Raw genomic sequence first — 17,140 nt, 5'->3', positions numbered from 1 at the left:
CTTTGATGGCAATTCTGTCACTAAATCTCTCTCTCTTTAAATCCCCACTCATCTAAATTCTCGCACTTCCTCTCTCACAAGTTCTTTTTATCTCTTCCTCTCTCTTTTTATAACAATAATATAATCTATATAAAATAATAATATAATCTATAATCTATATAAAAATCTGGATGTAGAAGAATCTTGTTTTAGTAATATTACATTTGATTTTTTAAAATAATACTTCAATTATGCTTTATTTAATTTTTTTCAAATCATTTATCCAACTTTTCACACCCACTATGAATGAAAGAGTTAAATTTTTAGATTTTTTTTAAGAATCATCAAACTGAGATGTTAATTATTGAGAAATAATGAAGATTTTTTTTTTTTTTTTGAGTACAATCATGTTGGGAGGAGATTTGAACTCACAATTGGATGTATATGCCGTTAAGCGCTTTGACAGAAATAATGAAGAGTTAATTATTAGTTAGAATATAAAGAGTTAAAATAGTTAAAAATAAAAAAAAATCTCTTTATTTTTATAAATTAATCAAAAAAGTCAGGAGTCCTTTTTAATTATAATTAGTAGTGAAATTTCAAAATTTTGGAATATATAAAGTTTTATAACTTTTATCTCCTACAACTATAAAAGAGGCATTTCTTACTCTTTTTTTCAATTTTTTTTCACCTGGTATATTTTTTTTCTTTAGTCGATGTGTTGCATTGTTTTATATTTTAGTCAGGTTATTTGATCTAACCTTGAACTTTTAGTTTTTCATTCCATGCAATGTTAATAATTGCAATTTCTTCCAAGAAGATTTGATTATTGTAATTTATTCATCTTTTTGTCTTCACTTACTTCTTTCAATTATTTTTCTTCAAACATTGTATACCCTATGTAGTTTTTTTAATCAAATAAATAAATATCAAACATTAACAAATTGAAATAATTAAAATATGATATAGCTTATAAATTATAAAATTTATGATGCTTTATGTAAATTTTTTTTTTAATTTCTAATGCTTTGAAAATACATATTAATTTTATACTATTTATGTGAATGCCTTTTTTTTAATCTAAAATTGAGAAAATTAAAATGCAAAAAACTAAGTGTATAGAATTAAATAATAAATTTAATAAAAACTAGAATTGTTTTTTATCATTGCATTTTGAGCGGTAAAATAAACCTAATTGAATTAAGAATAAATTATAATGGGACTAGACAAATAATATTGAAACACGAAACCTTGGTGTTTTCAAAAGTTTGTTGGGATTTATAGATGTATGATAAAAGAGAATTTTCGAAATCAAGATAGTTTCTAATGAGACTTTCCTAAATATCCAACGTCTTCGCATACTCGACTATCTAAGGATTACCCCAACGTAAGCAAGGTAATCCGAATATATGTAGAACAGATATCTCACATTACTACTAACTAAACGCCCTAGAGATGAATGTATAAAGAAGAAAAAATATATAATAAATTACTAGTAAGTAAGAAAATACGTAGTAGCCATAAATCTCTTTTTTACTTCGTCTCAAATTCCCTTTACGAAATGAGTGATGTGATATTTTCTCTAAGAAAAAAGAACCAACCTCATAGAAATGATCTTATTGGCCATGGCTAGAGAAGGCTTGCAGTATCATAAAAGAGCTAAATAAAGGGACAATAGGGCTATTGGCTATTGGCTATTGGCTATTGGCTATTGGCTGTAGGCTATATTATATTTTTGGGTACAAACCATAGAGATTGATCCATCCATGGCCGATTCATTCTACAACACATGAAATTTCATAATCAAAAACAAAAACCAAAAAACCCCATTTCGAAACGCCCATTATTAAAGCCTAAGATTCAAGTCCAGCTTCAGTGGCTCTGTTTCCTGTTGGCTGTTGAATCGGAAGCTCCCTGGCCATCCCATGTCCATCAGCTCTTCTCCCAATATGGCGGCGGCGGCCATCTTTAACCTCTTACCGCCGCCGCCGTCGCCGTCGAACCTTGCGGCAGTGGTGGCGGCAGCAGAAGATCCTCCATGGCTATGGCCGAGTGAGTGGGGCCTTACACTCAGCGACCGAACCATTAAATTAGCAGCATTATTCATTAATGGCAATGGCAGACCCATCATCGCCATTATTCTCTGAAATTTGTATCTTCTGACTGCTCCTCTCTCCCTTTTGTGGGCATTTTGGTGGCCACCCAATGCCTGAGAGCTGTAGAATTTCCTCATACAGAAGTTACAGGAGAAGACCTTTGGAGCTAAATTACTTGGCTTGTTCATCAATGGCTGTGGCTCAGAATCTGCCCCATTTGGGGCCTGCAAATTCCCACCCAAGCTCAGATCCAGCCACCCTTCTGCTGGACTTTCACACTCCATTGATTCATTTCTGTTGTTTTTGGTGGAATTTGATTCACCTGGCTTCTGGGTAGCTGTTAATTCAGCTGTTTCTTCTCCCCCCTCTGTCATTTTCCCCAAGAAGTTCCAGAAATTTGCTGCCAAATCAAGTAGAAGGTTGAGTATGGTATGGCAAACTGATTCAGGAGTTTTAGAGAGAGAAAGAGAGGGAGAGGCTATCAGAATTAGAGAGTGAGTTTGGATATATCTCTGTTACCTTCAAAACATGGCTGTCTGGTCTCTATTTGGTTTTGCCCCACTGAGTCAGGCTTGGTGCTGAGGAGACAATAAATTATGTCATCAAAGTTTGCTGCTTTGTTTCTTTTCTATCCTTTCCCTTTATTCTCTCCAAAATTAGCCTTAAAACTTTTGGTTGGGTGGGTCTACTTTTTGGAGTAACTCTCAGAAATACAAAAAGTTGACACTCCCAAATAATATGCCAATAATGGTCAAATCATGGTCTTAGAATTTGTTTCAGTTGCCTGCCATTTCTGATTCTTACCCACCAAGTTAGCAAATCGTTTTGGGGCTTGCTTTTCACAAGGTAAAAAAGATTGGTTTCTCTAAGATTTTGTATTGCTTTTTCTGATTATAGCAGAAACTTCTGGTGGAAGAATCTAATTATCTAACAGAAATCATTAGAGATCTCAAAGATCTTTTAAGTTTCACCAAAATATGAATCATTTGCCCCACTAGAGAGCACCAAAGCCCTCTCTCTTGCTCAAAAGTGTATAAATAGAAATCCTTACCCCCATAGAATTTCCAAACTACCCTCATTCAAAAAATTATTAAATTCTCAAATAGATCAGTAATTGAGCTACGAGCATGAGTAGCTTAAAAAAAAAAAGAGTTGTTGGACTACCTTTTCAATCAGTCTCCGACTAATTACTAAGCCAACCTGATACAAGTTGTAAGGAGTCTTAATCTCAAATATAATATAATATATTTATCCTTAACTATACTCAAATAAGTTGTAAAAGGTAAGGTTATATCATACATAAAGAACTTTATATCATTCCATAGTTCATTCATATAAATAAACTAGAACCAAACATGGCACTTTTAGATAAGAATTATTTTGATGCTTGGATTCTTATACATGTATAGAAGATCATGAGGATAAGCACCCACCCAAAATAAAAATCAGATGTAAGATATATAGTATCTCTCTGCCGAAAACAAAAAGACCCATTGAAAGACTTCAACAATGTCATATGCAGCATAGAGTGAGCCTAGTGACAACTAAGAAGTGGTGGGGGTGGTGGTGGTACTTCTCAGTGCTTTTTTGATTTGATATTTTGTTGGGGTAAAAATGGGCTCCAGGCAGAGTATTGGATAATGGTAAAAAAGATCATAATAGTAAAGGGAAAAAGATTCAGTGCTACTTTTTCGATTTTATTAAAATTCAATTGGTTTCTCTCTACAAACAAGAAGTGTATGCAAATGGGTTTCTTCATATTGGTGCCTTATTCCTATTCAAAAATAGAATCTGGCTGCATTTTAGCACCTTACTGGTGAAAATGGACATCACCTAAAGGAACTGCCACAATGTGGAGAGGTAAGAAGCTCCGATACCACATCCCTATTCAGTGCAACAACTTCTAATAACGCATTTGCACGATCTAATTTGATTGGTTTTCATATTTAAGGCAGTTGATGATGAACAGATAATTAAATACACAAGTCAAAATTAAGATATAATTTTGACATGCTTTAACTGCTCATTTCTTGAATAAACACCGCTTGGCTGAATAGTGAAGCAACTGAGTTTTTTCTTACTAAATGTCTTTCCCATGGATGTTCTTAATCCATATCCAATCAAAACATCACATCGAATAATAAGAAATCTTATTTAGTGCTTAGCTAACCTTTCCCTTTCCCTTTCCCTTTCCCTTTTCCATACTCATACAATGGTAGACTCTGTGTAAGTACAGTTGGAGAAACATTAAGAAACCACTGATAATTGTCCAATCCTTTTGGCGCATGTTGACAAAAATGACCTCTCAAAGCGACCAGTTACCACTTCCCTGTAATAGGAGATGAATCCATAAGAGGATTCTCTAACTCAACAAAAACACAAGTACTCTCACATATCCACCCATAAGGACACCCACTTATGAGAACTAAAGTAATGTTTGTCTCGAGAGAATGAGATTTCTGTCTAGTAATCTCATTCATCGTTGTCCTTATTCTACTACAATAGTTACCCTAATCCATTTTTATCTAACAAGTGTTCTATGGATAATCACCATGTTTGAGAAACTATAACTGATTCGTTATCCAGTAATTTACTGGTTTCAAACTGACAAATCATATCAACTCTTCCCCAGATCTTATTTAAGCTCCTGTAATTGCACCCATAAATTTGTATCCTATTTTGCATACTGGTTTGATGGAGTCTTGTGGTTGTTGCTTGCAGTTCCATAGCTGTTTCATTTGGAAGGGGAAAGTTCCAGAAAAGGTGAAAATTGCTCTTTGGGTCTTTGTTCAAAAAAGGTTAAGCGCTCGTTCTAGAGTTCAAAAGACGTTGCCTAACTACGCGTTATCTCCTAGTTGGTGAAGGATGTAGAGGATCGGTCCCATCCCTTTTATTCATTGCCCGTTTGCATGCTAGAATAAGCTCCTCCAAAGTCCAAATTTGGGAAATTAGCTGGTGTTTTTTCCCCAGAATAGTGTTGCGGAGACTGGTTTCAATGGGCATTCGAGAATCATCTTAGACTAATGCAACAATTGATCTGCTTCGGAGACTGCAGTTTGAGAGAAATCAAAGAGTTCCAAGGCATTGAGTCGTGTCATCAATTTTTTGGGATCCAATTAGACTTTTCTCATCTACTTGGTGATTTTGATGCAAATCTTTGTCAATTGAAAATCTTTTTTCGTAATCTCATTGGCTTGGCAGGGATATCTTTTCTCCCTTATCTGTAAGGCCTTTTGTTAATAAAAGTTTTGTTCCCCATAAAAACAATAAATTAAAAAAAGAAAAGAAAAGAAAAGAAAACTGTTTCAAATTTGGAATTCAACAAACAAAAGTCAGCGATACTCACATGTCCAAAGGGATAATAAGGTGTCGGCGGGTCCAAAAGTTAGGGAGGCTAATGAGATCAAAGTTTCCTTGCAACCTGTCCAACCTCTGCAAATTAGAAAGTGTTAGTGCAACCTCAGCAAGTTCAAAGTTGACTATCGATACAACTCACGATGGAGTTCAGAATACTTTCCACTAATTGATAGAGAATTGGGTAAACAAATTTCTCTTTTCAATAGTAAATAACGACAGATATCTTGAATAATGAAGAACGAGAAGCAACAGGTCAATAATTCGAGTATGTCAGAAATGCTTTAATCCCAGTTCTGATCAATAATATAATAATTTATTATCCTATTTCCAAAGCATAAGCTCCTAAAGTATCAACTCTTCATGAGTCCCCCTGTAACCGCATATTGCCGCATATGGTAGTGTTTGATCCCATTGAACTTTAAGTACCTGAAAGGGACACAGGCAGCTGTGAGCAAGCAATGAAAAAGTTAACAAATTACATCGTCTCTCTATCTTCCAAGTGTTTCTTTGTAAAAATACAAGCCAACGATCATGATGGAGTCCATGAAACAGTCACCTAACGTGATTGGTTACAATTGGTTATAAGTACATGAAATAAGCATGAAATTCTCTCTATTTTGTCTTAATAGAGAAAGGGGTAATATTCAAATGCAGAAACTTCTGAGTTGAGGAAGATGGAATCTCCAGTGTTTTCGTTAAGATGATCATAGGCGACCAAGTTTGCTTACAACTATTATGGTTATTTTTGTAGTAGTCTAACCCCAAAATAGTATTATCTGGGTAGATGGATAGTGGCTACCAAAACTTGAATCCATAACCTTTAAAGACATCTCCAATGAATTGAATAGGTGATATAAATTACATAAACAAAATGGTCACTCACTAACATCAAATTACACGTGTGTGCCAAAGATATTTCATTAAGTTGAAGGAGTATAAGGAGATTTATAGCATTAGATATTACACATACGAGGGCAATCATCAAAGCATGATAAAAGAAAGGATCCAAATCTACCGATTTGTGGAAAATTAAATGAAAACAAAAATATCAACCAAAAAAAAAAAAAGCTTCTAACTCACACTTAAAAAAAAATCATTTAAAAAAGAACTTTTAGAAAACTCCACACAAGACCACCCCCCCCCCCCCCCCCTCAAAAGAAAAGGGCACACTCAAGTGGTCCGTTTCACTCAATTTACAATGCTTGAATCATTGTGTTCAAATTCTCGAAACTATAATGCACAAAATACTGTTTAAATTTGACTATAAATTAACACATGAATTGCACACTGTCAATCGCCATCAAGGATCAAGAAGCTAGATTTCCGGTTCCCAGTCTCCACATAAATTGGGAAATACTTAGATCCCATATATTCTTCAAAAGCAAAAGCACAAGAGGACAAAAGACCTAAAACATTGAATCAGTCTCCAGCTCAGGATGAGTGCATGTCTTGAGCATCATCATCCATCTTTCCCACTCATACCTATCAATTGAATCACAAATCCTTCGTAAGATCCTATCAAGTAAACTCAAATGCTGTGTAGGAAAAGCTAATCACTTATAGTGTTGTTGAGTGCTTTTACCTACCATTCCATAAACAGAAACCATTACTGTGCAAACTTAACTACTGAAATGTATTCCTAGGGTCTAGGCAACTAATAAGTAACAATACGAGAGAGAATTTTTTTGTAAAGTGCATATAGTGTGTCCTAGAACAAGCAAGACTCACAAAGAAACCACTAGCGATCTTGACAAGTACGGCAGAAGGTACCATGAGACAGCTCGCAAAAAGCCCTAACATTAACAGTGAGGTGGGATGTCAGGCAGGTAGCTGCTGTCATGCTGTAAATTGGCAAGAAGGACTGTAGGCATCCCAGTTCTCCCAAGCTCCTAGAGTATGAAAACAACAATAAACCGGTAAAAGAAAGAAGAAACACAGAATTACAGATAATAAGAAACGAATCACACAAGAATTCAGGGACATTTATAATTAATCACGTAGAGAATAGAGAAATTATGTTTTCTTCATAGGAATAAATTGAAAAAAAAAATCATATATGAAAAAGAAAGATTCCAATGGAGACTGTAGCTAAATAAAAGAAGATAATGTTCAATATTTCCGAGTCAGACGCCAATTTTTCTCTTATCCATAAATCGTATGCAACTACTCCCAGTAAATTACAAATTCTTCGGACATAATGCAGGAAAATATTAGATCTCTTCTCCTCCTATTCTCCAAGTATGCTTGATATGAATTGGGAGGCGTTTATAACTCCCCTTAGTGGTTTTTCTTAGTTTTTGGTGATTCTATTTTCTTTGTTCTCTCTTTTATTATTGTTCACTCCTTACTTTGTATCTTTTAACAATTCTTGTTTCTTTTCATCTTTCAATGAAAAATTTATATCTTATTTAAAAAAATGCAGGAAAATAGAATAGAAGCGGTCACTTGCTTAGCATCTACTTTTTTTCAAGTAACCGCAAGAAAGCAGGTCGTAAAAAATGAAACGATAGGCCCTACAAATCGATAAACAAGAACCATCCGTAAATCTATTAGATCTTTGCTATGACTCTCTCTCGATTCTTTTTCAGCTTATTGAACTTAAAAACGATATAATTTTCTACAAATCTGGAAGCATAATTCGCAGCCAGTGAAGTATCAATAAACTACGAAAACACTAACGAGGCACTATCATCGTTAGCATATTAAATTTCGCAGCAGAACACAGCGATGTTAGGGGCTGTGCGGAGGAACCTGGAAGCAGCAGAAAAATGGCGGCCCGGCAGGCGGCGAGGAGCGGTGACGGGCGGCGGCCGGAGTTGAGGAACCGATGGAGTTAACCGGGAAGAAGAAGAGCGAACAGTGGAGATGAGGGTCCGAGATAGCGATCCTGAGCGCCAAGCCATCGTCTTCTCAGATTGCTACGCGGTGGCTGTGAAGCTAGCGGTGGCGAGGCTTTGTGAGGGTTTTAGGTCCTCTGCAATTACTTCAGATCAGCTGCTGTGCGGTGTACGACAGCTTCCGTGTGCCCTTAATTTTGGTCCGTTGGATTGTGACCGTTGATGGCATGCTTTTTTATTATTTATTTAATATTTGAGATTTACTTAATAATATAATATGCTACAATTTAGAGTTTTATTAAAATTAGAATTAATTTAGGTAATTAATTTCACAAAAATTATTTATCTTTTATATTAACCAACCTCTTATTTGTTATTAAAAATCCATAGTTATATTTTGGAGTTAAAAACAAAATTTAAAAAATTTTCATTGAAATAAAAGTTATTATATTTGAAATTAAAAATTTTATGGTGATTTGTTAAAAATTTGAATGGACTCATAAAAATAATATTTCATTTTAAGCTAAATATTTTTATTTAATATTTACCTTAAATATATATATTTTTTTAAAGTTTTGATTGAAATAATATATTTTGAATTATGGTTGGTAAAAAAAAATTAATAAACCTGATACATTTCTTATAAAATTTGAACATAGAAGACACTAGAGATATCAAATTAAAATTAAAATATACACAAACAATTTAAATAAAAAATACAATCATATTTATTAAAAAACACAAAGGGCCCAAAGAGATATGAAATACGTTCTGTCGTGATATTTCAAAATGGATACTTTTGGTTTTGAGATTTGAGAAAATGTTTTAAATAGTCTATTAAGTCTTTTGAATATTAGTTGACTAATATTAAGATGTTAAGTTACTCGGTGTACTAAGTTGATTTAACAAAATCTATTAATTTAATAACATATTTCCAGTGATTCGACTTTCTTGTTTTACTTCTCCATTCTCCATTCTCCTTTCTATCTCCTCCTCCTTCCCCTCCTCAAATGAATTTCTTTGGTTCACCTCTTGCCAGCCACCATCATGTTGTCGCTGAAAACTCACAAGTTAACCGAAACCCTCAATTGTCAAAAACTTAAAGAACATGTTCTTTATTTAATATATATCTAAACTTACGACACCATCTAAACTCAAACTCTTTCCTCGTCAATTTTGGAATGAGAAGCGTTCTTCGTTCCAAATTTAGACAAAAAACGAATTATTCAACTTCATGAAAGTAATTGTAACCTACCAAACTTATGAATTGAGATGTTTAATTGGTACATAAATTTCGTCCTAATTTGAATGTATCAGGTATGTTTTGAGTTGCTCTTAAGATTAGAGATACTTTCAGAGCAAGTAAACGAGGATAACTAAAATCTAGAAAAATATAGTTAAAATTGTTGGTAAAAATGGTGGAAGAAAACATTTTTTTTATATGAAAACGTTACAAATCTTTTAAAATATCAAAACGGTTAAAATCCTATTATTAATTATTATTAGTGAAAATCATTTCATTTTTCATATATTAAATAAAAACCCTTATTTATACTTACTTTTTAGATGGTTGATAATTATTAATTTTTGTGTATTATGAATAATTACTTAATTAATTTAATATTTATTGTTAATATTATATGACATGCTTTGTAAATTTATAAATTAAAGAAAGAATATGATACTCAAATAAAATATTTTTCCAACACCGTATATTTTTAATTATTATAAATAAAAACTATATAAACATATAACTTCTCAACTAGTTAAGTCATATATCTTTATCTAAAATATTGGAGGTTCAAATTCACACGTCCACATGTTATTTAACTAAAAAAAAAGGATAATAATAAAGAAGATCAAGAACAAATTTATAATTTAATACAAGTATTACATTTTAACAACCTGAATCCAAAATAAGATATAGATGTTTGATCAGTAGAGTTATACTTAGTTATAGCGCACTGTACAAGCTACATTTTTTGAGATTTATATTAGAATAATTATTTGTGAGTTTTCATTTCTTTATAACAGACTTACACACATAAAATATATTTTGCATAAATGAATAATCAAGAGAAAACAAAACATAAATGGATCAAATTGAGAGGAAAAAATCATAGCCCAAGTGAGTAAAGAAGATGTTACAAAACTTATCGAAGCCTTATACCCAAGATAACAGCAGTGGGGCACTTGAAAAGGTGCCACAATGCCTGCAGTAGGAAAAAGGCAAAACTGGAAATTTGGCCCGAGAGGTCGGCATGGCACCCCTTTGACATTGTGGCGCTACGAACTTTTTTCATCCGTCTTTTTTCTCTGTCACGCCATGATGCTCACTAATGGAACTATACTGATTGTTTCTTTATAAAATTAGGTTTTTTAATCATTTGGAAAATCTTTTAAACACTTTTAGGGGGAGAGATGAGATAACTTACAAATATAGAAAAGATAGAGTTCTAAGGAGCTTAGAGAATGATTTTCAAGGCACGAAATCGTGGAGAATCGACACATGGACATTAATTTTTCTCATTTCTCTTTATTTTTCTTGTTTTGTTACAGGGAATTCTAACTTCCCCCTCTAAATTTTTCTATCTAATTTTCCTCTCTCTGAAATTTTTGTCTCACACCTTTTATTATTTATTTTCCTTTCAAAATGTATTGCGAAGGTTAGTAATCTAGTGATTCAAACCACTCTTGAAAACAAACATTAACCATTAAAAAAAAATACTTATCATCATATCAAAATCACCCTGGAACCAAAAATTAAAATGACTTATTATTGAACACATTTTATAATAATAATTGTAGTTAAATCACTGTAACTAAAAACATATATTCTGATGAAATCACTTCCACAACGTGACACGTGAGACTTAGAGTCGATTCAAAAAATCCCTTTACCCTCTTCTTTATTTATTTTATGTTTTAAAATTTCATCTCCAACTCAACTCCAATCCACTTAAACAATAAACCACACGACATCGATTCGAGGAAAATAAAATTTTTTAAAATAATTTCCACAAGATTTTTTTTTTTGGTCATCAAACACATCACCATCAATGGTGGAGAGAGTCTAGATATTGGAAGCATTCATGAACCAAGAGAGCTCAACAAAGTGGTAGAGGGGAAATTAGTGGACAAATTGCAGACAATATTCTCAACGTACCAATTTTGTAAACTGCAAATTCAAAGATTCAACCGTTACACTTTACAAGCTGCCAAAATAAGACATGAAAAAAAGTCAAATATGCTTTCAATGTCCAACCTCAGTCAGTTAGTAGCTCACTTATTGTTTAACTAGAGAGTTCAATCACACAGGCTTTTGGTGTAGCAGTCCTGTTCCAACTTTGTGCACACTTCTGTTTCGTAGTGACATTCACTGTCTTTTTAACACAGTACCTATTGGCAGATATTTTCAAATAGCTGTGGCTAAATTTGTTTGTGTTTGTTTTTGTATGTATTTGGTGGGGGTGGCCTGTGTTTTTCATCTGTCGGGTTAACTGTGCAGTGTGGTCCGGTTCGGTTCCGTTAGTTCCTCCCTTTCGATTTCAGGTTCTCACATTTCCTATGTCTTCTTTCAAGATGAAACCGAACTGATAAAACCGAATCCATCAATTTCGTAGAAAATCAGTTCTCTTCTGCTATGGACATTGGTTCAGTTCTATACAATTCAGAATCCAAAACATTGGTCTGGTTCTTGATTTAAGCAAAAACCGAGAAAACCAAACTGATGCTCACCCCTAGTATCCTCTCATAAACATTGGATAGATATTAAATTTAAGAAGAAAATGAATGGACAACCATATATCTCTTTTAAACAGAAGCTCAAACATCAAACATGCCCCAAAAACCTATAGCTTAAATTTCGATATAATCTCTCACTTCACTCAGCAGTATAATTTACAATGATCTATTTATTTACAAAGTATATATAACTAATGCATCGTCACCCTCGTCATCCCTAATGGAAAGTGCATCCAAGGGAGGCATTGAAAAAGATTCATTTGCCATCCTTATTCTATGCTGAATATCATCAAGCTGAGATTGCAGCGTTACTAGTTGCAATGTTAGCTCTTCTTTGTCCCTTTCCCACTCAGCTTTCTCATTATCATGTTCCTCTTCGATTTCGTCTAATCTATCTTGTAGATGAAGGCACACATTACGGATTAAGTTTAGTTCCTCAACGTGTCTATCATCAGATGGTTCGGGTTCATCAGCCCAATGAAAAAAACCACATTGCTGCAGGTAGTGTGCAGGACATAAACTCTAAGTACAGTATAGCAACGAGAAATAGTTCTTAAATTGGATGAGCAAATGGAGCATGGGTATAATATACATACTTACTTGAGATATTTCCTTTGGACAGTTGTAGAATAATCTGAATGGATTTTTGGGTGTCTGAGATGTTCTCAGTTTTGCAGGCAGTCCACAGTAACATTCTAGTTCAGATTCTTCAAAAATTTCCGAAGTAGACATTATTTTCAAGTATGGATCCTGAAACCAACCAGTAATTCCATGAGTTTGTGAAGAAATTAAAAGTTCCTACAAATCAGGTTTAAATAAATTACGAAGTTCACCACATCCTAAACCATATAAATAATGGAATGGTTGCTAGTGGCAAAAGGAATTTCTAAGAAACCGACCCAAACTGCAGTGGAGTGGAATTCAGATTCCCTGTGAATCTGTGATCTGTGTTCTTCGTCTATTTATTCCTTGGTAATTTAGAAATTCTTCAATGACATTATAACACGTTTCATACAGAGCTTGAGACATAACCTAGGACTTATGGAAAGCATTGTCTAGTATTAGACATCAATCGAGGAGTCTGGGAGCTTGATTTCACTTGTTCGATAAAATCAATAATCTTGACTATCAAACAAAGTTGCAGACTACGGTACCAGCTAGTTCTACACAAGGTTACTGAACAAAGACTATCCAGTATCCATAACCAGTACCAAGAGGAGTGCAGAAAAGATAGATGATTTGTTGTATTCTTAAAAATTTAGGTTTAAAAACTATTTGCCCTGTGTTTTAAATTTTTGGTCATTTTAGTCTCCTACTTTTGTCGAAGGGTTCTAGTTCAAAATGGCTTTTTAATTTCTGTATTTTCAACTTTTGTCTATTTTAGTCTGCATCTAATTCAATTCCTATATTTATAAAAAGTGACAATTCTTCCACTTTAATTTTTATTTCTATCACAATTTCATCATGACACTACACACAATAAATTTCTCCAAATATAGTCATAGATTTGTATCAAAAGGCTTTTATTGTGTATAGAATTTGTATTAAAATTTTGTCAAAGGGACCAAAATGGTTCACTTTTAAAAATACAAAAACCAACACAAACATTTTGAAGGCATGGAAACCAAAATAAACAAAAGTTGAAAGTACATGGACGAAATGAACCAAAGCTTAAAGTACAACTACCAAACAGCATTTAAACCTAAAATTTAACTTAAAAAACTCCAGACAAACACAAAGAAGAAGATTGCATAATAAAGTAAATAAAAGAGAAACCAAGATTGGATGGATGCATAGATGTTTGTTAACTTAAGTAAATAGTACCTTTTGTGTCAACACAAGCTATTACCCCTTTTTTTTTCCTGGTAAGTGAGATGTTAGAGTTTTCATCCACCCCAAGGCCAGCACCAGGAAACAACAAAGATCTTTAAGTTATTAAATTTTCAACCTAGAGGGCTGAACCTAAGATCTTGGGGAGTATCTCTAAACATCCCAAGCCCTCCCCCCCAGATTCCCAAGCTCCTACATGAATCACCATTTTCTTAGAATTTTATTGAAGTATGGTTCATTCAACCTAATCTGATTCAAAGTTAACTCAACTAGCTTAATGATACAACTAATCTGATTCAGCCAACTCAGTCAGAGTCGGGCCATACCAGATACAAACAAATATGGTATATATCTTATACTAGGTATGTATCTATCTCATATTCACCTATGGTTGGATGGATATCCTCTGCCCATATTTTTTGAAAAAGAAATCATATAATTCTTAGAAGGATAACAAATTTTCAATAGTATAGAGATTGTTGCATTTGTGCAGCATCTTCACAGCCTATGATAGAGGACCAGTAAATGTCATAAATCCAAAGATATAAAGATGCTTTAAAAAAATGTATATGCCACAAGTTTGAGGTGTTGCAAGCAAAGACATCTATATGCAAAACCAAATCTTCTGACATTTTTTTTACTCAACAGAATCTATAAGTCTCTCCCAATTTGTCACATGCAACCTCTACGAAGTAAGATTCTAAGATCAATGCCATCAGCGAGTCTTTCATCACATGAATCATAATGGATTAGCGTGAAATAAAGCAAAGTTAAAATAGAAAGAACCAAATAACTCAATAAATCAAGAACAAATCGACGAAGATTCAACACTTTATTCATAAAATCCATGTTAATATATTGAACAATGGAACTACAAAAACAAAAGCAATCGAGATCATGAAATAATACTAAAATCTAAAAACAAGATTTACATTTTTTGACCTACAGAAAGTAAAGAACAGAATTCAACCCGAAACGTTTTAAAAATCCTCATATTTTCCTCAAAATCTTCTTATTCTTTTTCAGCCAAATGGCTCAATATAAAATTGAAAAACACCAAAACAAATATTGAATTGATAAAGGCATTCCCACATGTATTAAAGCAAATCATAAAGAGGAAAGGACGACTAAACCAACTCATGCGTGCTACAGAAAAACAAGTATAAAATATTTGATCGAAACGAAAACCAAATAACAAGCAGCGTTAAATTCTCTACTTTTCAGACTAACTTCCCAATTCCCGTGCAAAAATTCTGGCTATTTCTTTCAATTCATCGAAGAACATGAATCCTCCTCGTATATAAGCAGACAAATAGTCATTTTACAGTAATTTCAAACTCCCCAGCTAGAAATAGTAATTTTCCAACCCGCAGAAGTGTCGATTGATCGGTTTATTTCCAGCAATTTAAATTCTACATTGACAATATAAATATAAACAAAAGAGAGCAACAGCAGCGAATGAAATAAAGAAATTGTGGAATAATAATCGATGTCAAATTCTTATAATTTATCGAAATCAAAAGGGAAAAATAGTTGCGCATAGGAAAACCCAAAAACAGTGGAATACCTGAGAATATTGTAAGTAATTTGGAGCAACCGATTGAAAGAGGAAAGAAAGATCACCGTCGCATTGAATATTGATACAGCGAACGACGAGTGTCCATAAACGAAGAGAATGCTCTGAATTTCTTTTGGAGTGAATTTCTCTTTTTCTTTTTGACAATGACCACAATCTTATCTCTCAAGTTACTTTAATAATTTTCTCTCGCTAAAAGTTTTAATCGTTGATGTCTAAGTAAAATGTCCATATCTTACTTTCAACGAAGGTAGATATTGACGGATATTTCTATAAAGTTAAAAAAATTAAAAAAATTAAAAAAATCATAAAAAATATTTAAATTAACAAATAATTATTTTTTGCCAAATTGAACATAGTTCAAGTAGTTAAGATATCTATGTCTGATTAAATTCATGACTCAGTTAATTGGAGCGAATAGTATCAATTTTATATAATATGAATGAATAATCTGTATTTTTTTAATAGTAACACTATATATCAATGTTGACTTTATAAATTCGATATACGTAATTAATAGAAGGTTATTTGACAATAAATGGGGTGGCAAGTAAAACTTTAATTTACTAATTCAAACAATTTCTATCAATCTTCCCGATATTTTTGTTGATTTCGACATTTTCATAACTAAGTTTTTCATATTTTTACATATGATGGTAAAAAATGATCAATTATAGTATAATTAAGCCATAATTGTACTAAAAAAAATTAAGCTACAATTAAAGTTTTATTTAATAATTCAAAAAATTTACATAAATTTGTATCATTTTCGTGATTTTTTCTGAAATATCCGTCGACATCGACATGTCCATCGACATTTCCGTAAAATTGGGACCTCGACATTTCCATCGACATCGACATTTTAAACTTTGATTATACATATCTCCAATCAAAAAGTTGTGAGTTCGAACATCCACCCTCGTGTTGTACTAAAATAAATTATAATATTTTAGATTGAACGAATTATAATAGATGAAGGCACGTTTCATAACCAATTATGTTTTTTATTTTTCTTTTAAAAAAGTTAGAAAATTAGAAATATATATTAGAGAAAAAAATTCTATCTAGAGTAGATGACAATAGTGTCGGGTGGGAGTGAAGATGCACTATCTCATTCTCCTATTCGTGAAAATCTTTAGTCCACTATCTCCAACTCGTTCTTCCATTCGAGAATCGAGAACCAGGTTAACGAATCTTTATTTGGGGTCAGGATATTCACGGGAACAATTATCGATTTTGTAATTAATTTTAATTATTTTAGAATTAAAAAAAGTGTAATAAATATATATTAATTAGTTTGAGAGTTATTATTTACTATTATAATAATTAGTTTAAAAAAGATTTAATATTTTATTCACAATTTAGTAAATATTTTAATAAAAAATATATTAATTATTAAAAAATGGAATCAGAGACGGGGTTGAGACCTGTATTTCCTATTTTTGGAGCAGAGACCGGAGCAGAGACCAAATCCTATGTTAATTTTTGTCATGCCTCATCTAGATACACGAAAATACAAATTTAGACGGATGGAAATAAACTTTTTAAGGAGAAAATTTGGAGAAAAATAAACATATTTAGAAAAATGTTAAAACAAATTAGAAATAAAAAAAGAAAAGTTATAGAGAAAAAAATTTTTAGGATAAAAACAAGATTCGAAATATATTTTTAGAGAAAATAAATAAATAAAAGTTATAATGAAAGATAATTGAACGAGAAAA

At 32.6% G+C, this 17,140-nt stretch overlaps 3 protein-coding genes across 10 annotated transcripts; all 3 read right to left on the bottom strand.

Moving 5' to 3' along the window:
- Positions 1-1,479: 1,479 nt before the first annotated feature.
- Positions 1,480-5,561, bottom strand: LOC111017369 (uncharacterized). Of its 3 annotated transcripts, XM_022293112.2 has the most exons (4): positions 5,422-5,561; positions 3,240-3,275; positions 2,595-2,653; positions 1,480-2,475 (listed from the first exon to the last, which is right to left on the bottom strand). In XM_022293112.2, the coding sequence occupies exon 4, from the start codon at positions 2,447-2,449 to the stop codon at positions 1,826-1,828; it is 624 nt and encodes a 207-aa protein (XP_022148804.1). In that variant the 5' UTR covers positions 2,450-2,475; positions 2,595-2,653; positions 3,240-3,275; positions 5,422-5,561; the 3' UTR covers positions 1,480-1,825. The 3 variants fall into 3 exon arrangements, with proteins under 3 accessions (XP_022148804.1, XP_022148805.1, XP_087979240.1); XM_022293113.2 differs by lacking the exon at positions 3,240-3,275 and having other exon boundaries at positions 5,422-5,557; XM_088123114.1 differs by having other exon boundaries at positions 2,595-5,124; positions 5,422-5,530.
- A 14-nt stretch (positions 5,562-5,575) lies between these two features.
- On the bottom strand, positions 5,576-8,467 carry LOC111017370 (uncharacterized). Of its 4 annotated transcripts, none has more exons than XR_015790344.1 (4): positions 8,184-8,467; positions 7,161-7,321; positions 6,839-6,914; positions 5,576-5,858 (listed from the first exon to the last, which is right to left on the bottom strand). XR_015790344.1 is itself a non-coding variant. In XM_022293114.2 (3 exons), the coding sequence occupies exons 1-2, from the start codon at positions 8,333-8,335 to the stop codon at positions 7,171-7,173; spliced, it is 303 nt and encodes a 100-aa protein (XP_022148806.1). In that variant the 5' UTR covers positions 8,336-8,466; the 3' UTR covers positions 5,576-5,858; positions 7,161-7,170. The 4 variants fall into 4 exon arrangements, 2 of the variants coding, with proteins under 2 accessions (XP_022148806.1, XP_022148809.1); XR_002602273.2 differs by having other exon boundaries at positions 7,203-7,321; positions 8,184-8,466; XM_022293114.2 differs by lacking the exon at positions 6,839-6,914 and having other exon boundaries at positions 8,184-8,466.
- Positions 8,468-12,018: 3,551 nt separating this feature from the next.
- LOC111017399 (zinc ion-binding protein) lies at positions 12,019-15,571 on the bottom strand. Of its 3 annotated transcripts, none has more exons than XM_022293148.2 (3): positions 15,411-15,571; positions 12,614-12,763; positions 12,019-12,508 (listed from the first exon to the last, which is right to left on the bottom strand). In XM_022293148.2, exons 2-3 carry the CDS (start codon positions 12,743-12,745, stop codon positions 12,188-12,190), a joined length of 453 nt encoding a protein of 150 aa, XP_022148840.1. In that variant the 5' UTR covers positions 12,746-12,763; positions 15,411-15,571; the 3' UTR covers positions 12,019-12,187. The 3 variants fall into 3 exon arrangements, with proteins under 3 accessions (XP_022148840.1, XP_087979592.1, XP_087979593.1); XM_088123466.1 differs by lacking the exon at positions 15,411-15,571 and adding an exon at positions 15,061-15,379; XM_088123467.1 differs by lacking the exon at positions 15,411-15,571 and adding an exon at positions 15,074-15,379.
- Positions 15,572-17,140: the final 1,569 nt, after the last annotated feature.

This window comes from Momordica charantia (assembly GCF_013281855.1).
Source record: "Momordica charantia cultivar OHB3-1 chromosome 4 unlocalized genomic scaffold, Mcharantia_2.0 BLBB01000004.1, whole genome shotgun sequence".
Lineage (NCBI taxonomy): Eukaryota > Viridiplantae > Streptophyta > Magnoliopsida > Cucurbitales > Cucurbitaceae > Momordica > Momordica charantia.
This window is presented reverse-complemented; position numbering and strand designations above follow the sequence as displayed.

What these genes read in the sequence shown, in the direction of transcription:
- LOC111017370 (XM_022293114.2), bottom strand. Translation starts at nt 8,335, where the DNA reads ATGGCTTGGCGCTCAGGATCGCTATCTCGGACCCTCATCTCCACTGTT. An exon ending in CATTTTTCTGCTGCTTCCAG is followed by an intron (nt 7,322 to 8,183) that starts GTTCCTCCGCAC and finishes TTCATACTCTAG; the next exon opens with GAGCTTGGGAGAACTGGGAT.
- LOC111017369 (XM_022293112.2), bottom strand. Translation starts at nt 2,449, where the DNA reads ATGACAGAGGGGGGAGAAGAAACAGCTGAATTAACAGCTACCCAGAAG.
- LOC111017399 (XM_022293148.2), bottom strand. Translation starts at nt 12,745, where the DNA reads ATGTCTACTTCGGAAATTTTTGAAGAATCTGAACTAGAATGTTACTGT. An exon ending in GTCCAAAGGAAATATCTCAA is followed by an intron (nt 12,509 to 12,613) that starts GTAAGTATGTAT and finishes CACTACCTGCAG; the next exon opens with CAATGTGGTTTTTTTCATTG.